Source organism: Paramormyrops kingsleyae, chromosome 19 (assembly GCF_048594095.1).
Source record: "Paramormyrops kingsleyae isolate MSU_618 chromosome 19, PKINGS_0.4, whole genome shotgun sequence".
Taxonomy (NCBI): domain Eukaryota; kingdom Metazoa; phylum Chordata; class Actinopteri; order Osteoglossiformes; family Mormyridae; genus Paramormyrops; species Paramormyrops kingsleyae.
In genome coordinates, this window is record NC_132815.1 from 6,914,382 (window position 1) to 6,935,205 (window position 20,824).

Here is a 20,824-nt window from a genome sequence, read left to right on the forward strand (position 1 = left end):
AAAGCTGATATACTTGTCGATTTCTATTTCATGATCATTTAATCTTTAGTGTTATTTTAATTGTAGTATATTCTTATACAATTTTCTCTTTTCTTTGTATTGGATATTTTGACCAGCACAATCGAGTGTGTGGGTGGAAAGGTGTTTCGCTACACAGTAGTACAGAGTGTGATTGTGTACGTGACAAATAACTCAAAACTTTAACAAAAAATAAACTATTGACCAAATTAATTGTCAAACAACTTTATTTATCACCAGGTACCCAATTCTCACCGAAACCCCAACAGAATGTTCTCTAACTTATGAGTTTCTGATGGAAAAAAATAATAAAATGACTTTGCCCCCTTTTATAAATAAAATAATCTTCAACTTTGCATTTTAACCTGGTATACAGTGCAATAACAGACTCTCCGCCAATACAGCCTCAATACGGGCAAATTAAGGGATAAAACTTCCTTTTTAGCAAAAATGTGCATCTTTTATCATCGGGAAGGCAAATCAATGCACAATTTCGTCTTTCATTCTTAATAAGAGGCAGCTACTCCATTCATGTGTGTGACTTAAGACAGTAGCAGTAACTCATTACGTAATCTCAGCGGGATTATACTCCCTGTGCCACAGAAATAGACATTTTTTTAAAGAGGACTTCAGACCCAACAGGGATTTGGGTGCATCTGAGCACTTCTGTTTCATGGTGGTATCATTGATTAAAGTCATCAAATTTATAGTGGAGCGAGCGCAGAAAAACTCGCTGTGCAAACATCCCACTATCGACACCGAAAATACCAACATGAAAATGACCCCCAACTTCTCCCCCAATAACAGAAAGAGCCAAAGAAAGGATTGTTTCTTTTTTTTGCGCTTATTCCATTATTTCACTTGGAATATCCAAACCCTGAAAGACATGTTTAAAACCCCAGAGTCACTTTTATCTGCTTATATTTTCGTATAATCTAACCTGCTACATAGCATTTTAAATAAAAAGGTATAACCTGCTTCAAATTTTAAATGTTTTGGATGATTTCCTTAATGCTTAGTCTATAACAGTCAACTGCAGCTACAGGAAACGGACTGTAATGGGGAATCTATGCTGAAATTGTCCCTTTCCTCAAATTATTACCCTTGATTCTGGACCTAACTGAAATACAAATGTAGGTGTAATGAAAACATGTAATGCTGAGATCGCATGGTGTCCTGTGCACCCAGGAACCCTTACAGATTCAGGGAATTAAAGAACATCGACAACATCTACCTGTGGTCTTGAAAGTGATCTATAAATTTAACGAGCTGAAACTGAAGCTTATTCTTGATCCATGGGAATATGAACCATGAACTGAAAGTGTTCCATGGTATCTGCCCTAGGATTATCACATAGAATGAGAACGGAGATATATTAAAAAAAAAAGAAGTACCCTGAAATTTGAGGAGAACATCTATTTGTGCTTTTAGACGACTGGATCTGATTGTGACTAAAACCAGAGAAGACGATGTCCACACTAGGAGGGAAGTGGCTAGGACTTCTTTGGACAGTGCGATGTGGAATCAGTGTTTAGAACCTCGATCATGGTTCTGGTTGTAGGAAATGCTTCTGCAACCGATGGAAGACTGTGGTACCAAACTGGAAGGCTTAAAGTAAAAACAGAAACTGGAGTCAGTCACTTACACATTGAGAAGGTCTAACAACATGCTTATTCTTTTCACTGTGAATGTCATACAGCCGTTACATTCAGTGGCCAGTTTATTAGGCACACCAGTCTGTTCCTGCAAACAGCCTGCTCCTTCAAACATATAGCTGCAACTGAAGACATACTGACAAGGTCAAGAGGTTCAGTTACTGTTCATCCATCAGAATGGCAAACTTGCTTAATCTATATGATTTTGAACGTTGTATGATTGTTGCTGGCAGAGGTGATTGTTCCAGACACCTTCCCGGAATTTTCATGCGCTACAGTGTCTAGTGTCTTTGAAGAATTAATGAGGAGTCAGAGAAGAATGTTAGCTTTAATTTTCTGGCCAGACTGCAAAAATAATCAATTCTGCACTATCTGAACACAGATCTCATTCAGCTTTGAAGCAGGTCTGGAGACAAACAAGGGCTCCCATTACTAGCTGGGCGTATCTAATAAAATGGCCACTGCCAGCCCCCGCACACCAGTGAACTTTACAGGACATCACATTTACGGAGCCCCTAATCATCGCAACAAACATCTTTGTATTGGAACATCCACATGTCTCCCCCCCCCCCGAAACCTACCTCTTCAGATTCATCCAGTTCTTAGCTGTTTTAGTGAAGTTGTCGGGGCTGGATATTGTCATGGCCTCAAAATCTAAGAGCTGAACAGAAAAGGAAAAACTGACTAAGAATTAACCATCAGAAATATAAACCTGTCAGCTGATGGTGCAGGAAGCTACATTAATGTGAATGCTGGACTCATTTCCTGAAATAAGAAGCTTGACTAGATTCTAATTATAATTGGACTTTGGCTTACTTAACAGTTTTTTTTGGAGAAATGTTTGCAGCAATAAAACTTTTTTTTCTTCTTCAGTGTTAAAGTCTGCTCAGTTAATATGTGAAGGTCTGAGAAAGTACCTGTATCTGGGCGGGTTCTGGAAAAGTGTGGAAATTTAACGACCAAACTCCAATGGAGAAGAGTTACTGCTCTCTTAAGAGACTGATTTTTAAAAAGTGTAGTGTGATTGGAAGCAGCTGTGTTTTTCTGATAGCGCTCAGGGGAGGCAAAAAGCCCCAAGTAGTTAGTTTTAATAATTCTCTCTTTGTGTTCTCAGTCCTCAGCTCACACGGCGTGATTGAAGAAGAAAAACAAACTAGACAGAGTGTGAATATATTAATTTAGAAAAAGCTTTTTGGCCAAACAACACAAGTAAGGTGAGATCAGGGTCGGCCAGCATCCAATGCAAATGTAGTCAAGGGTCTTGCCCAATGATGATTACTTGGCTGGTGTTCTGTCAGTTTTTGCTGCCATATCAGATTTTGCTGCCATTGACACGATGCAATTGTGGGACGCTTTCTTTCTGTGCTGTTTAATATTGAAAACAGAAACAGTATCAATATTTTTATTACTTTCAAGTACAGCTGACTCTTTAATGCTGATGTTAAATTTGAAAATAGGCTCAGTATATTTCTGTTATCTGAACGAATAACTATGGAGCCATTTTAACTAACTGTGTATGTTCAGTTATGGTGCAACAAAGAAATTCTAACTGGGTTGCATTATGTAGCATGATAAAGTTACTAGCTGCAAACTGCTAGCTAGCTAACCTGATTCGTGGATATACTTGAAACCTATTAAGCGCCTTCTTTAGTTATAGCCTATAAACTTGACAACCACAGCAGCAGTTTGCAGTCATAATGTTTACAGGTTTCTATCCTAAATATATAAAATCCAGGAATGCAAAACAACAAGCATTAAGGTAGTACACAATAACATCAGGCACACATGTACTTTGCATTTGTGAAATCATAATTACATTTTTAACTTCTATTACTAAAATGGACAAAAACAGCAATTCCCCAGCTGCAGTGTGACACAACACAAAATTATCAGATTTTGATTTATTACACAGGTGACCAATTGCCCATCTGCAATCTCTCCAGGATGGATGTTCTGAGAAAATTATCCAAAACTGGCATTGGGATTCAAACCCACAACCTTCCGGAGACTGTAACCAACCCTCCCCCATTAAGCTACACGAAATGAGCTACATGCAATAATCAGCTTCACATGTAGATACTGCATAGAGTTATCAGATTTGAAACCAGTTCAACAAAAACCTGCTAAATCAGAAACAACAGTGAAGACCGAGTCTGCTAAAGTGCATTGCTTTCTGCTAATGTTTGTTTTTATTGCATGATTTTGTTAGCTACTGAACATTATAGGACTGATTACCAGCCGAATCACGAGTACTCAGCTGGATTCTGGTGGCCCTGAAGAGGAAGGATGCCTCCCTGGTCTACTTCTCATCACCCCGTGTTTACTGAGAGACGGCATGAGCTAAGATCACCTTTTTATTACAACCGCTTGCTTCACTGAAGTGTGACTAAAGTCCTTTATCCCTAGTTCACTGCAGAAGCTGCAACGACATCATTTGTTCTCTATAGACTGCAACTCTGCCAAGGCAAGAACCGACAGCTGGCAGGTTTGCATTATCGTGCCTTTTTATGCTGCCTAAAAAAATATCCCAACAAAGTAGGAGCAATGAATATAAATTATGTTTGAACTAAATTTCAATTACATTTTTTCTCATAGAGGATTTCACTCCTTCATTTTTGCTAGTAGATGACAATCATTTACATTTCCTCTCAGGCGAATGAAGCACACTTTACAATAGCTGCGGGCTGAGGGCATTACTGGAAGATGATAATCCCAGCTCCCACACTATTACGAGCAATTTAATTCACACCAACCATAAAGCAAGCTTGCCAAGTAAAAGCAGCTTGCTAACTGCACAATAAGAGGGCAGGAGAACAGTGGATCGTCTCTATAGCTCTCGCAGCACGGATGCCAACGTCTCCCTGTGCAGAATTATTCCCAGACAACATTTCAGTCATTATAAGCATTCCGACAGTAACTGGATTAGCTAAACCAATCAGGAAGTCCACAAATAGATGACAGAAGCAGCCATTGGGCCCCCAGGCTGTCCCGAGTCAACAGGTTAGCATGAGATTTAGGTTTGAGAGATAATATTGATTAGTGTACAGTCATCTCCCACATCAGTAGCTGTGAAAAGGTCTGCATTACGCCAGAACTTCTGTAACGTTCAGCAAACTGCCAGATGTGGAGCAGAAAGGCCTGCTTATGGAATGAGCCTACAGTAACAGTGAGAGGGAAAGGCTGCAGTCATTGAGAAACCGATCAGTAGTGCAATGAGGTCAGTGGAAAGATAAGGATGAACAGGACCAGAGGTCCCATGTCTAGTAGAACCTTCAGACCAATACCACAACAAAGACAGAACCTTTCACGCCAGCAGAGACCCATCTCTCTGAAAACTCCTCTTATGCTGAGTGGCACCAAATGCATTAAGACAAATTCTACATAGATGCACTTCTGCAACCTGTCTGATACGTAACTGGTATGACGACAATTTGCACACAATTTCATTACCAACATGTTTACATTCTGAGCATCACACCTGATCATGCTGATACACAGTAAACTGCTCCTTTTCATAACGAGAGTGGACAAGGTGACAAAACCTAAGCATCTAAGAAACATACTGGTGATCAAACTTTACTTTGAAGTTTAAGTTGTAAGTAAACAAAAAAAAAAAAAAATCAACGGACTCGTCATCTTATAAAGCGTCTTTAAATGATCACATTTGGTCAAACTTTCATTAGGCATTTAGTCTGCTTTGACGGTATTTGTGAGTCCAGTTATTACTGCAAAATTCTGCATAACAAGATTTTGTAGGAAGCATCTATTGTATTATATTGGAAATGAGTACATGTGATCACTTATCGAGTACGTAAAGTTATTCTTAATATAGAGCAGTGGTCTAACTGGCAGGTTTGCACAGAGAGGCCAGGATATTTAACTACGTGTTTTTGGTCCGAGTTTTCTATCTGTTATCTATTGGTCAAACTTGTCGCTTACCTTTCCTTTCGGAATTTTTCCAATTACTTCCTTCCCGCTGGCCATCAGCGCTCCCATGACGACAGAGTACGCCACAACACTAAACAAGACAAACAGATTTATTAGCTGGGAGACCAGCGTCTTAAGGGCTTATGATGCCCTTCAGTCCCATGGAAGAAGGGGACCCCTTAAGGGCCCTGGATACCGACCTGGACCCTCTCGATAGGGGCATTAGGTTACAGAAGTAGTAAACCAGGGAGAGGATCAAATTACAGACAGCATCTGCGTCCTGTAAAAACAGTACGAACACAAGACACCTCAATCAGGGGATGCAGTCTGACTTCACCGCAAAGGTAAGGCCATAACCTTGTGTGCGTGTGAATATCATTTAGCATTACAATAAGCTGCTATTCGGAAAATGAATTCCTCAGACTTCTTTCCGGGCAGTGTAAGTGGGCTCGCGACCGGGGGGGGGCGAGGCCATCTGGGTTTTAGGAATGCAGCCTGCCCCCACCTCCCCCCAAGCGATACTCCTCCTGCTTTATGAGTTAACATGTGGGAAGGATGGAATGAACACAGCTGAAGACCAGCACATCAGTCTGTCAGACGATATCCTTTCACATTTCTTACAAAGCCAAGTCTGAAATATTCAGACAAACGGTAAGACGGCGGGTCCGGGGTGAGGGGGGGGGGGGGGACGCAGCAAGAGTACCGTACCCCAGGTTCCGAGGACAGCATTAGGGCCTTGCCCTTATTGGTAAGGTCCTTATAGAGTAACTCGATCTCGGACTGGTACTGCTCTGTGCGGTCCTCCGTGGTCTGGGAGTCTATGGAGAACAGCATGTTTCCCACCCTGCCGACCACAAACACACGTAGAGGCGTCAGTTCACACTCTCGGAAGATTTGACTACAGCACTTACCATGAAAGAAAAAATGCATTTGACTAATCGCAGAGTGGGTTGAGATGCGAATGCACTCAGCGGAGACCGACCTGTCACCCGTGATGGTGATGGTGAAGCCGTCGTGCTCTTTCCCAGGGTCCTTTAAACTGGGAACCTTGGAGTTGACAGTGAAACCGTCTCTGGTTTTACTATTAAACTGCTTCAGGGGAGAGAAAGGAGGGAGAATGAGCGGAAACCCAGAAGCTGATGACAGAATTATCCCCTGGCGTTAGGTACGTCAAACGGCAAATAACGACGGACGGGGAGACTGAGGAGTTTTGACTTACCTTCATTATTGGAAGAAGGTCTTCTACCTTGTTGACATTTTCCAAAGCTTGTCTAACTTCAATTATTCCACGTGGGTTATATGCCCTGAGGATTACATAATAGAGGTTCACATATATTAACAGTTTTATATTTGTAATGATTTTTTCCTTAATAAAAACACAAATAACTAGTCTTTGTTCCTCTTCTCTTATCTGAAGGTTTCTTGAGGTCACCTACCCATGGTAAACTAGAATCCGGTCTTTGATGAAGCTGAGTATATTATCAAAATAATCCAAGTATCGAATGTTGATGATCTGGCCTCTGAACACAAAGAAAAAAAAAATATTCAGTTGAACTCATTTTTATAGGGAAATCCTTGCCAACAGTCACCGGAGGACCCTTATTAAAAGGAACAGCATCACAGACTAACATCAAAACACCAAAAACTTCCTTAACCAGCAGGGATATATTTAAATTCAAAGGGTTGGCAGACTGGGTAAATAATCAGAATTTAGAATTTGGTGATCAGTGATCATTGTTGTCACACCACAGCACAGCACACGGTGCAGAACAATGAAAGGTGTCCTCCGCATTTAACCCAGGGCTGAACCTTGCTCAGGGTACCTCAGTGGTGCCTTGCTGGTCGGGGATTCGAACCAGCAATCTTTCAATGACAAGTGCGCTTCCCTAACCATCAAGCCACCACTGCCCACGGTACTATGGTAATCTGATGCTACATTTTACAGGCTCGGTTTCAGAAGGTACCTGATGAGGTTAATGTGGTTATTGAAGCCTCTACTGAGGCTTCTGGCTGGCATCTGGTCCAACCACAGCACGGGCTGGTCCGGGTCGGCGATTCTGCCAGACAAGCAGAGCCCACTTCATATAACTGAAGTATTAATGTGATTACAGGAAATAATGAGACATGACTGTAAAGCACACGTTACACCCCTGAAACGGGTGACATTCACAGCAAGGTCCACCTCGCTTTGGCTGTCGTGTGGCCTTGTGGTGACAAGATTACATGTGAATGTACCACTCTATTAACACACCATTTTGTGAGATAATGTGTACCGTATATGCAAATGCTGTGACTTCTGTGCAAACTGCCTCACGTACAATGTTAGGGAAGTTACCCACAAAAGTAATCTTTTACAGACAGAGGAGGAAAGTTCAGGTCCTGAAAAGTACAAACCAGGCCAAGGTTTTGTTTCAGCCGACCAGCTGAGTACTCAACTTGTTGGTTGAAACAAAACCTTGGTCTGGATTTATACTCTGGGCCTGAACTTTCCACCTCAGTCTGCAATACATTACTTTTGCGAGTAACTTCCCCAACACTGCTCACAGCTGGCGGAGGCCTCATCCTTTCCTACCTCCTCCATTTCACTGCGATGTCGAACATGTCCCTCCACTGCATCGGCCGGGTCTTGCCGTTGACTCGCACCTTGGAGTTGCTCCAGGTTCGCTGCATGGCCTGCATGACCTCTATGGTTGCCAGACCCATGGCTGCCGGTGAGACTTGTGTCATTACAAAAGGCATCTATGCCCAACCCGAGCCACCCTGCCCTCAAAACGCCGTCTGCCTCAACGTCAGCAAAGGGATACCCAGACCCACAGCTTCATCTGCTCTCACATAAACTGACCTCTCACACATTTTTTGGATATCGCTCATCTTACAACTGCTGCCAGCTGCTGCAGACCTTCTAAAGAGTTTAGACTATCAGAAATCCTCCTGAGATAGCCCTAACATTACTTTTTAATACAATAGTGCAGGACTTCAGCCAGGAATTCAAAAGTATCTCTAATGACCTCCATATGGTTGCAGTAAAACAATACTGTTATTTTATCTAAGACAGGCACAGGACTCACAAAAGACTGGCACAGATCAAAGTACTCGTATCTAATACTGCTGTGCCTTAAGTGGCCCAAAATGTTTTATTCTATCACCTCCAAATAAAGTATAATATCCAATGGTAACCACCAGACTTCGCATCGCCTTTCATATCTGTGATTAACTTTTGCAGATGTACAGTGTATTATATATTTAAATGAAATGCAGATGGTTTTTCAATGGGATTTCTATGGAGCACCTGGCTTTCATGTAGGTAAACAAAACAGAACATTGATAATTTCAGGCATCACTGCTGGCGAAATCCTTAAGTGCTGCACTTTGTTTTGAGATTTGAATAGCTGCTTCATTAGATTCTTGCTATGTTTGGAAGTGTCGTTCATGCTCCAGTGAAGCTTATACTTGTACCCCGGGCAGCCACTGGAAGTTCAGCCTAGCTGCCTAATTGACCATCTGACAGCTGTGTGTTCATTGTCTCTGCATGTTGCTCTGAACAGTATCTGCTAGATACATAAATGCTAAGGGATGGAAGTGCGCCCACCTCTGTGTACCCGCAGGTTCGGGAGAAACCCCGGCGTGTTGTATTGCATAAGGGCACCGAGATGATCGGCAGTGCAAATGAGCTTCTGCACTTCTGTATTATAGCTGTCAAAGTTCTGAGGTAGAACGTCCCTGAGGTGACAGGAGAAGAGGGTTAGGTGACAGTGGTCTGGCACAAACTCCCGCTGAGTATTTATTGATTATGCGGGCAATTCCGAGCCCTTTCAAGGTCTGATGACACATCCATAAGGCTGATAAAATGCTAAGCATTTCTAGCATGTAAATTAAATTTATGAATTTTGAGGATTTGTCTATATTCAACTGAAAAGGTTACATGAAGAGGGATGATAATTGCCTCCTTGATAGTGAGCCTGTCCACACTCTGAAGCACTTTGTTTACCAATATGGGCCTAAATGTCACAACTATAATGCCAGAATTCTCCATGGACATTCTGTTTTTGATGCTTTAAAAATAATAAGTAACACAAAAACACTCACTTTATGTGTGGCTGTAACCCTGGCTGTTCCTCGTATTCTTCTATAAGGAAAGGAAGGTTTTTTGCCCAGTGGTTCTTAAAGTTTCCTGGAAGATCTTGATCGACGTTGTACTCCGCCACAGGCATATCGAGATGGGAGTGCATATAGCGAGAATATTCTGTCAAAAAAAAAAAAAGAAGGATTAAAAAAAAAAAAAAATTAGGGATAAGGAGGAGGAAGAATGAAGGACATATGAATTCCACAGATGACAGAAGTCGCCTCTTGGTGGTGCCAATTACCTCGGAGGTACTTCACTTTGAGATACTCGGAGCTGGTCTTCTGGCCTGGCAGTGGGTCGTTCAGCATGACTTTGGTCTGCGCCTTGATGCCTTCATAGAACTGCCCCATCGCCACGTGACTCAGGCCTTTCATGTACTGGCAGACCTCGTTGTAGGGCTCTAGCTGTAGGCACCTCTGCAAGAAACATGGACATCACTCTTAGCGGGACATACTCCCCGTCAAGGACAAGAGGCGCAGCTCATGGATATTAATGAAGATAGAAGTGGGGAGCAAAAGCTTATAGAAAGTCCAGACAGGACTGCGGAGGCTGATATGCTATTTGTACCGGATAAATCTGATTTGTCTGGTTCAATCGACACTTCAGAGACAGCGTGAAGGACGTTCGTGAGATAAATATTTCAGGCAGATGTCAAAGCTGTCAAGCATTAGTCGCGCAAACGTCCCAATATGGAACGTGGTAGCTGGCCAAGACTGCGAGACACAACAGGAAATAAGTTGCAAGGTGATAAACAAGCGAAGAACAGCAAGTCTGACTGGTAACAGCGTTGGTATAGAGCAGTGTTTCCCAATCCGGTCATTGGGGACCCACAGTCGGTTCATGTTTTTGCTCCCTCCGAGCTTCCTGCCAGACAGTCCACAATAGACTGGACAGGGAAAGACCGGCGTGGAGAAGCAAGAGAACGATGAGAGGATTACACCTGAAGGAGAGACGCCACAAGAGCCAGGAGGGGCAGCTTTGTTACGGGAGACGCATTTGGTACCTTGAAGTTGCCGATGGCCTCCTGGATGCTGCCGTGATGGTAGAGCATCATGCCCCGGAGCTGCAGAGACTGAATGTGGTTTTGGTTCAGTAGCAGGGCCTTCCGGAAGCTCTCCATGGCTGCTTCAAAGTCACCCAGCTCCCTACACATACCCGGAGATACACCTTCAGTGACAGTGTATTGTCTGCGTGTATATGTGTGTGTATTCATCTTCGCTTTCAGATTCCGGTTCCGCATTTTCCATTTCTCTCCATGAACGCAGAGCCAAAACTGGATGAACTGGTTTTCAATGCCTCGTTCCCGTTTCCCGCATCTCCAATCATGGACTATAAAAGACGCCTCACCCCCCCCATCTGATAGCTTTTTGCTCGTATTTTTGACTTATTGTTCCGATATGCTTTGGCTCTTAATTCTCGCGCTTTTAGACTTCGATTCGGTTTTGGTTATTTGACTTTTGTATTTGTTTACCCGTGTTTTGACTACTGTCTGGTTACCGACTACCCTTTGAATTACGGATTGGATTTGGTTGCCCTGTGTAAATACCGTATAAATACTATGTAAATATATGTTTAAGGGTTGCAGGGAGTGACTGCCATTTGTTTTCAACATGTACAAGGTTTTGTCTCTGTTTTGTGGTTAGTAAGGGTTCGGTTAGTGACTGTCTTTTGTTTTATTTTTCTTTCCGTTTGGGGACGTTTTCGTTGGTACGCATGTAGGTAGTTCATTGGGTTTTGTTTATTGTTTTGGCCTTTGTCACTCCCAGAGTTCACCCAGGTGTGTCACATCCCCTATCCCGATATTTCCAAAATACATCCTTTATTAATTGCAACCCCTTGTGTTAAGCCATTTCTTTGTCCTCCGCACCCTTATCGTCCCCCACCCCCCACCCCCCATCGCTGCTAGACCGGGACGCAACAAGTCATCCTCTGCATGCAACCCACTCTACATTCTGTTGGTCAGGGTCACCATCAAAACCAGTAGCACCAGGCAGGTGCAAAACGGCCTTTACCTGTAAGCCTGTCCAAGACTTTTGTATGCATCTATGAAGTCTGATTTTAACACGAGCGCTTCCTTAAACGTCTCTATGGCCTCCTGCAAGAAGAGGCAACATCTGATTGATATAAAGGGTTGCCGTGAGCTTCCAATAGCCACAAGACTTCAGTCACAGCACCTGATGAACTGCAGTCAGACCAGAACCTTTACCTTAAGCATTCCTCTGTGGAAGAAAGTTAAGCCCTTGTACAACATTGCAATGGGCTGATTTTTCTTCAGGTCCAACGACTGCTGAAAGTCCTCTAAAGCAGCAGTGTAGTCCTGTATGAAAGAGGCAGAAAGGGGACATAGTATCACCATTCAACAGGAAATTGAAAATATTTTACTGATTATTTTGGCCTGTTAAGTTTGAATGGACTGCCACCAACTGAAATAATTTTCTTTATTGGCCTGCGCATGCTGTAACCCCTATGACTTCTAAAGGTTCCAGTTTTACACTTTATAAATTAATATAAATGGATTTTTTTTTTTTTTTATTGTAGGCAATTCAGATGCGTCAATTCAAAAGTACCACAACAGAGATCTTGCAGGAAATTGAACCTACAATGTTTGGGATCACCTGAAAGGGTACAGCTGTACTCAGCTCATGGCCCAAAGCATACTGTCTGTGGTTTAGCTTGGGCAAGAATGCTGGCAGGATTGAAGCCAGCAGACCTACCTCAGACATGAATAACAGAGTCCCCCGGTGCCTGTAGAGGCGGGCTGAGGGCTGCAGCTGGATGGCTTTGGAGAGGTCGCTCAGGGCCTCGCTGATCCGTCCCAGTGGGGAAAGTATCTGCGAGCCGGTCAGGGTAAGGGGTCGGTTAATCTCGGCAGAACGCAAAAGATTATTTTAACAGATTCATTATGAGAACACGGCATGACGTGCTGACCGTGAGGTCTCCATGGCAACATGCCATAGATCAGCAAAGGGAAGACCAGCCCAGAACAGCTTGGGTGACCATAATGACCCCGGGACTCAAAACTGATAGTAAAGCGTGTTTCACCTTTAATGCTGATACTCTACTCCAAGTATTTCCCAACTTTATTCCCTGTAATGCTCCCGGCTGCAGTCTTTTTATTATTTTTTTTATGATGTTAAAATAAAACATAAGAAAAATAAGTAAGTGTGTGGCTCAGTGGGTTAGGACACTGTGCCCATGATCAGAAGGTTGCAGGTTCAAATCCTGCAGTCAGCAGACTGATGTCACCATCAGGCTCTTGAGCAAGGCCCTTAACTATTTTGCTCCTGGGACTGACTAATCCTGCTTTGAATTGCACATCACTTTGGATTAAATAGTCTGCTAAATGCAAATCCTTTGACGTCCTTTTAACAACGCTAAGTGAGCAAAACAGGATCCTGACGCCAAGTCAAATCCCTTGGCCTTCCCCTGGGTCCCTCTCTGCGAGATCCTCACCTCTGCCCGCTGCTCATAGACCTCCGGCTGGCTCGGCTCCATGGTGATGACACGGCCCAGCTCATACAGCGCCAGGTCTGCATTCTTAATATCCTGCGGACGGAGAGAGACGGTCTCGTCCCGTATCGTGACACTCCGACACGACCTTGCCCGCGATCGATCGTCATCGCCAGTGTGCTGCCGGCTGAGCGACGGAGAGAAGCAGCTTACCTGTAAACTTTTCTTCCCATAAGCTATCCCCCGACCATAGATGGCACTGACCAGCTCTGGGTCCCCCTGCGTCATAAATCAGTCCAAAGCAAAATTAAGGCCAACTGGCCAACACGATATTGCCATTATACAAAACATGTACAGATGTAACGCTTGTGATAAAGCTCAGATTCAAGTGTCACTGACAGAATTTACAGTATAAACACACTCGTTTCAAGTTATAAATTGTTACAAACCTGCAACAGCAAGGAGAAGTGTTTGATTGCTTCATCATATAGGCCATTTTCAATAAGCACATAACCTATTGCTGAGAGAAGCAGGCATCTAAGGACATCTGGAGAGATTTTGTACAATATACACACATGTGAAGATTATTAGTTGATCTTTTTCCATCCACACTTACCTAACTCCTCATTTGTGTTTGGGTTCTCAACAGCAAATGGGAATCGCTTCTGCTCAATTAACAGCTTTGCTTGGCTCTGGTGATAAAAAATAAAGTATAACAAAAATGCCCTTAGAAATTAGTGGACGGTCCCCCAAAAAAATATGAAAACGTGTGCGTATGTAAACATTTTGTTGAGCTTTGGTATTATGTTCGTGTCGATTTTACAAAAGTACATTTCCAGTACATTAATACAAATGCTAAACAGGGTGACAAGGAAGACAATCCAAAACAGTGTCCCTCAATTCTGCTTCTGATAAATTATACAGAAAACAGGTTTCCTGCTCTGCTTAAAACACAGACTTAGCGACATCAAAGCAGTTTCTAGCATGCGTTCATAGCGATGCACTGTGGTCACTGTTGGAGACCCCTAGTCTAAAACTGTCAGTTGAATGTTTATTCGCTGACGAAAAAATAACCGAATAAAATAAGCTTTTACCAGAATCTTCTCTGCATTCAGCGAAAAGACTGATTCACAAGCGGGGCTGCCGGCTTCTTCACAGTCTGGATCTTCAAGCTGGAGCGCAGATGACTCTTCACAAAGAGAGAACATGCATATTAATACAGCTGGTGCAGTGAGGACCAGGGCATAAAACACACAACCCTGTCCCATTAATATTACAGTCCACACAGCCATCGCTTACGCTTTTCAATGGCCACATTTGCGCCAAACCTGGAACTGCCCACTGTAGGACTTCCCTTTCAAAGGTCTTTGAACATTAGCGTAAAGTCTAAACTACACAATTCAAAATAAACCATAAAATTGTTTTTTTTTCCCACTGTCCTATTATTATTTCTAAATGTAATACAATAGAACTGCATACATTTCAAAACATTTAGAACTGTTGTTTTTTTAACGTAATTTTACTGCGTTGTTTATAATCGGAAGCTTTACATACGGGCACTATATTAACCGGGAGAAGGGAAAACAGTGGTTATAAATATGACAAGATCTAAAATTCAATCATGATAGTTGTAGTTAAAATCGCATTGTGTTCTTAGTTTTACTTGGCATACATGAAAACAGTGAAGCTGAAAACAGTAACGAATAAGTAACTGGATGACAGCTCAGCACCACAATACTGAGGACTGATTACTGCTGGCGTGTTATCAGACCTTTGCAGACAGCAACGTTTTGACAGTCAGTTCGAGTCTGTTTAGCTCCCAAATGTATTAATATACGATGGAATGTAATAAATGAAGTTTGTATGGCTACCTGCAGCAAAGTTCAATCATTTGATTTAGCGGAGTCATCGTTTAAGGAAAGCCATGCCTTGCTACAACCGATTTTTCTTAACCGAAAGATTCCTGCGCTTTCACTAGCCTAACAGATGTTAATTACACGCCGACCCCTACTCCTGATCGTGGTGAGCCATCTGGCCAGAAAGCGATCTAATGTCAACGGATACGGAAGTGTTTTAGACGCCTCTATTGCATTACGGCGAGTGACTTCGGAGGACGTGGCAAAACTGTAAATAAAACCTCACCACAATCTCCGGCATATTCTTCCCACTCGGAGGGAGAGTTACAGCCATGCTTGTGCAGCTCACTGTTGAAGAACGTAAGAGTAGAAAAGTGCTCGGTGGAAAAAATCGCTTGGCACAAACATTGTAATGAAAGCGCAACCACAACAGCACCCCGGCCAGCAGGTGCCATGTTGTGTTTTATGAGCAGGTTAAAAGCGCTGGTACATGGGTAATGTAGTTCTTTGTTGCTGACTCGTTCCGCTCAAACGGCAGAAAGTAGGTGACGGGAGATCGACACTAAAAACTACATTTCCCTGGAAGTCTGACGTGGCAGACCCACCTCCAGGTTGAGTCCAGGAAGTCGGGACTGAAGTAGCCGGCTGACAGTTGTGTACCATGAGAATGGAGCAGGCACCGTTTAGATGCATAGAGTGTAACGCAGATGCCCATGAACTCTACAGAGATTACAGAAATGGGATTTTGAAAATTACGATATGTGTAAGTAATGGTATAAATCGAGGAGATGGTAATGGAAGCAAGAAACCAATTTTTAAGTGAGCTACGAAATGAGCATTGCGCTGTCCAGTATGTAACTCAAACTACAGAAAAAATGTTGTTGTTACTTTATTAATCATTATGAAAATGGAAATGCTTATGTAAAAATCCAGTATTTGGGATCTGTCGGGCGTCTCTTAGCTGCTCGCAGATGATTTAAGTGCAGTACAATCTGTTGATCGTGACCTGTGAGATGCATCCTTTCTTTCAGGAATCGTGCCGGAAGCCCGTGGACAAGTACATTGAATATGACCCAGTGATCATTCTAATCGATGCAATATTATGCAAGACTCAGGCGTTCCGACACATTTTATTCAATACCAAAATAAATGTGAGTTTGTAATTAAAAGACCCTACATATTGGAGTATTGTCATTAATTATATTAGTTCTATCCCATTGTGATGCATTACTGTTTTAGATTATATTTAAAATACATTGCAGATTCAGTAACTCCAGACTCCAGTTGCTCAATTGCTCTCATTATTCATGCCAGTGCCTCGATTCCCTTTTCTACAGATTCATGGGAAACTGTGTGTTTTCTGCCTGCTCTGTGAGGCGTATCTGAGGTGGTCGCAGCTACCAGGCTCTGAAAAGACTGTTGACCCGGCGGATATCATCCGATATACCAAAGAATGGGATTTTTATGGGATGTTCAGTTTGGCAGCCCTGGGTATGTAGGCGACCTGCGGTTAGACACACCGAGGGTTACGTACTAGTTTGACGGACTGACGGTAGATCTGATGGAGAGGGATGCATGTGAGATTCCCTTCTTCTCAGTGTAAAAGTTTGTGCCCTGTTATCAGGTTTGACCCTGCGTGGTTGTCTTGGGCGGGTCCCTGTCTTTCAGAGCTGGGTGTCTTCCTCGGAGGCGTGCTCGCGTTCCTGTGGCTCCTGCAGCGGCTTCGAAGGGCCGACCTGAAGCCGCAGTTGCTGTTCGAAGCCCTGTTGCTCTCCTGCTATGGCAAGCTGCTGCTTATACCCGCTGTCATATGGGAGCATGATTACTCACCCTTATGTTTCGGGCTTATTAGACTCTTCGTGCTCGCCTCCAACTCCCAGGCTATTCGAGGTAGGCATTAGGGTCCAGACGATTAAGGAATCCTGTCGAGTTACATAATTGTTTAAGTCTAGATTAAAAATATACCTGTATACAAGGCAACATATTTAAGCAGCAGAATATTTTACTGTAGCACGTAATAATGCAACATTGTCCCAAAAACAACGGGTGTTGCCTGTTTAATCCCATTGACTCATTATTTGAAAAATAATGGAGTATAAAAAGCTGAACTGATTCACAGGCTAATGAGTGAGTAGTAATATGTGCCACATGGAGGCGCTATTTCTTCGTTCCATATCCATGAAAAAAAGACCGTCGGTAATTTAAAACATACAGAGAAAACTGACTTTTCATTACTTGTATTTATTTCACTCATCATTCGTGTTAAATATCTTCTGTTTTTAAATATAACCTGTTTTCTCTCCCTTTTAGTTATTTTGAACATCAGCAGGAGGCTAGCTGTCATGGCGGTGTTCTTTGGTTTGCTGCTGGAAACTGGTATGGCTAAAAAGATCCACAATCTGCTGTGAAGCATACAGGAACCCCTTTGGTTCTGGCGTTTGGACCCACCTCTCCTGTTCAAGGCTGGACCTGCAAAGACACTTGAGTCGGCCCCGTGGCAATGTTCTCAAAATATTGTGGCAGAGACTTAGTTGACCGGAGTTAATAAGCGCTGGAGCACTTGGTATTATTTAAGAAGTATCACATTTTTTGTGCCCCTTAAAAAAGATGAATGTATTTAGCTAGCGTAGGGGAAATTTTGTAACATTTGTGTGGAATTTAAAGATTAAACAATATGTCGATTGATGAAATTCATCTGACATAACACGTTTTTAAGCAGTTTATTACTAAATATTATTACAAGAAGCAACTTAACTTTGCCAATATGGAGGAAAAGAACTGCCCAACACTGAATCGTGGGACAGCACAACCAGCATGGAAGGATAGAAATGTGGAATGACAGAATGATTTTCAACACCTGTGATGTAACATATCCCATTCGGCCATTTTAAGGCTTTGCTTAGAGGTGACACCAGAGGCAATGAGATATGTCTGAAGCCCAAGCGCCTGCAGAATGATTTATTATCTTAAAATCTGAATGTGCTACTTAATAATCTGATGATACTTACATATGTCATATTTTAGTTGTCAGTGGTTATACCATCCATCCATTTAATAATTTATGAATTTCAGCTTAACGGTGAGACTTTATTTTATATAAACAGTAAAAATAGTTTAAACCATGGGCAAAGAATTGTTGGCAAGTGTTTATTGAGCCAGTGTATGAAATACTAAAGGATTTTTTTCAGTTTTTTGTTAATGTTACTTTGAGATTTTTAATAAAGTTTTTTTTTCTCTCTCTTCCATAATTCACATCTAGAAAGTTACTCTGACTCATAGATGCAGCCGTCTCATATGCTGGAGCACCGCTGTGAGAAGTCTCTTTTTTGGAAGGACAGGGTGGGACTGTAGCTTTTTTTCAGCTAACTGCCCCGTGTACTGAAATGAGCAACAATGTCGAGAATTTCCTGGGCATTTTGCAAAAAGGCCGTCGGCTGAAACTCAGCCTTTGCTGAGAACAAATAACCCCCCAGGAGCAAACGCCGCAGTCAGGCGTGAGACATACAGGCATCCTGGCCGCAGGCTGTGACCCTTCAACTACCTTTCACGCGTGCATGACTTGCTCAGTTCAAGAAACTGAGACGAACATTATTTTTAGAATAACAGAACTGAGACAGCAGTGATCTCCGCCAACACACACATATGAATCAGACTGGAAATCCATTAGACTGATGAGCAGACGCTCCGATAGAGATTTTGGGCCCAGAGGAAACACATGTTTCAATTTTTTGGGGATTCCTGTATCCCAGGGTCTCTTGGAATCATCCCAACTGAATCTGTGGAAGTCAACGTGCGAAGTTCCACCAGAAGGTGTGGAATTGCAAGTATTCGACACACATGGTCTGGGAGAACTTGCGCGCCCGTTCGGCAGATAAATCATCTGTAAAGTGAGAATGGAGAAGAAACGAGACCATTTCAGTTTGGTGTCACATGCTGCTTGTACTCACTACCCAATGGCTTCATCAATTTTTCACTGTCTTTTTAAAATTCTCCTTTACTCATTCTCCTCACCTATGAAGTAGCATGATATGTACAGATATGTTATTCACATGTCACATACTTCCTCATCTCGGAATTTGTTAGGGTGAAGTGTCTCGAGGTGTTTTTGGTTTTCATGCTGTGACAAGCTTCTGAATGTTTGCCTGCATACCCTTAGGCTTAGAGGTGCACCAAAGAATGGCCCTCCCCCAAAACGATCCATATGGGATCTGGGAAAATTCCTCATAGTCTCCAGGTGGCCTTCTTATAAACAGGCATTGCTCTAATGCTCCTGTTAGCGCATGTCAAAGATAAACAAAGCTAATAGAGGAACTTCACGGTCCGAATGCACCGTGCCCTGTGGGGCTCACTGATCCTCACATCTTTCTATTTTGGTGCTTCTACAAAACAAAAATAATAATAAAATAAACATAGAATAAATGCTCAACAGAAACATAAATTGCTTATAAATTTGCTCCTTTCGCAGGGCAAATGTTGCTTGTGGCTTCGTGGGATGTTCAAGGGCTGGGGTGTGTTCAGTTGGATTAATGGCATTCAGGAGCAGATGAGCGTAACTTCCGAGGGAAGATCCTTGGCCGAGGCCAAAAAATTGACGTACGCCAGTCTTCCCTTTGCTCAACCCAACGCACGTCTCCTCAAGGTGAGAAAGGGGCTATTGAAAGTCCACAGTGGTGGCATTTGATTGCAAATGTCTCTTTTGGGAGACATCACACAGGCTGGAAAACAAAAGAAAAATTGTGCTTGGAAGAATTTGAATCGGGGAGGAGGGGGGTGACTGAAATTTGTTTCTTCCCCAGTAAATATACTGGTTATTTCTTACTATGAAAGATACTGTTGGACTAACCTAATTGGAATTTCATATTATTTACTGGCTTTGATGTTTAAGCTTTTCAAGCCTGGCAAATGATGTTTAAGCTGATCTGATTAGTGCAACAGGAGTCACGTTGAACCCATGACAATCTGAAGATTACTTTTGGCTGCTGGGTACTATGTGAGACCTCAGTATACTGTTTGAGGAGATTTTAGAAGTTATTGAAAAATTCATACAAATTTGAAATGGATGAGCTGAGGATTGGACCAGCATGCTTTATTTTGAGTGCGAGCCATGAATTGACCAAGTTTCATTTAGTGTGAAATTAAATTGTATGTAGTTTCACATATTTTCCCAAACAAGTTGTAGTAAAGCTGTTCTTCCAGGAAACAGGTGAGACTCTGTCAGGTAAGGAAACATAATGTACATAACGTTGAGACGTCATCCCAAAAACCTGCACCCACACTGGCCCTCTATAGATCATGTTACCCATCCCTGCCTTAAAGGCACTTGATATAACGGCCAAAAAAGAGATAAAAAAAGATCAAAGACAAACCTTTAATAAGATGAGGTATAGAAAATTCTGTCAAAGTTAAGCCCAGTTCCAGGTATCTGGTTTCAAGAGTAATTTGAACATCCACATCTGCAGGTCTGTTCAGAGAGATGCAGTGATTTGCTGTTTTGAAAGATATGTAGTGAAGAAACATACATGCAAAGACATGCCTATAAACGCTGATTACCAGTTAATAGGTACTTTCACCAGAAGCTAAAGCCTGAGGGGACTTGTGTGTTTTAATTCATCTGAGAAATTCGTTCAGAAAGAGCGCACCCATCAACCCATATTCTGAAGGAGTGTTCAGTGTCATGATGTCACTATTGTACCATGATAAATTACCATGGAAACCACGAAGTAGCACCATGGCGATGACTCCCTAACGGTCTAGCTGAGTAACATCCAAGGAGGCAGGCAACATGCGCCTAGGCC

At 42.5% G+C, this 20,824-nt stretch overlaps 2 protein-coding genes across 3 annotated transcripts; one reads left to right on the plus strand and one right to left on the minus strand.

The window, feature by feature from the left end:
- Positions 1–227: 227 nt before the first annotated feature.
- ttc13 (tetratricopeptide repeat domain 13) lies at positions 228–15,513 on the minus strand. 2 transcript variants are annotated; one of them, XM_023797212.2, is made up of 23 exons: positions 15,316–15,513; positions 14,268–14,362; positions 13,790–13,865; positions 13,623–13,693; positions 13,387–13,452; positions 13,177–13,269; positions 12,438–12,554; positions 11,930–12,040; positions 11,736–11,818; positions 10,727–10,868; positions 9,965–10,139; positions 9,687–9,843; positions 9,190–9,320; positions 8,173–8,305; positions 7,565–7,657; positions 7,037–7,120; positions 6,820–6,904; positions 6,583–6,689; positions 6,309–6,444; positions 5,801–5,880; positions 5,613–5,691; positions 2,255–2,334; positions 228–1,626 (listed from the first exon to the last, which is right to left on the minus strand). In XM_023797212.2, exons 1-23 carry the CDS (start codon positions 15,482–15,484, stop codon positions 1,512–1,514), a joined length of 2,478 nt encoding a protein of 825 aa, XP_023652980.1. In that variant the 5' UTR covers positions 15,485–15,513; the 3' UTR covers positions 228–1,511. The 2 variants fall into 2 exon arrangements, with proteins under 2 accessions (XP_023652980.1, XP_023652979.1); XM_023797211.2 differs by having other exon boundaries at positions 6,583–6,692.
- An 11-nt stretch (positions 15,514–15,524) lies between these two features.
- Positions 15,525–17,719, plus strand: arv1 (ARV1 homolog, fatty acid homeostasis modulator). The gene is made up of 5 exons (XM_023797213.2): positions 15,525–15,792; positions 16,061–16,180; positions 16,367–16,520; positions 16,698–16,919; positions 17,340–17,719. Exons 1-5 carry the CDS (start codon positions 15,691–15,693, stop codon positions 17,435–17,437), a joined length of 696 nt encoding a protein of 231 aa, XP_023652981.1. The 5' UTR covers positions 15,525–15,690; the 3' UTR covers positions 17,438–17,719.
- The last annotated feature ends 3,105 nt before the right edge of the window (positions 17,720–20,824 follow it).

Coding starts and splice junctions, on each gene's coding strand:
- ttc13 (XM_023797211.2), bottom strand. CDS start 15,484: ATGGCACCTGCTGGCCGGGGTGCTGTTGTGGTTGCGCTTTCATTACAA. Junction 8,306..9,189: donor GAACCTGCGGGTACACAGAG/GTGGGCGCACTT, acceptor TCTCACCGGCAG/CCATGGGTCTGGCAACCATA. Junction 2,335..5,612: donor GAAAAATTCCGAAAGGAAAG/GTAAGCGACAAG, acceptor TTTTCTGTTCAG/CTCTTAGATTTTGAGGCCAT.
- arv1 (XM_023797213.2), top strand. CDS start 15,691: ATGAGAATGGAGCAGGCACCGTTTAGATGCATAGAGTGTAACGCAGAT. Junction 16,181..16,366: donor TATTCAATACCAAAATAAAT/GTGAGTTTGTAA, acceptor CCTTTTCTACAG/ATTCATGGGAAACTGTGTGT. Junction 16,920..17,339: donor CAACTCCCAGGCTATTCGAG/GTAGGCATTAGG, acceptor TCTCCCTTTTAG/TTATTTTGAACATCAGCAGG.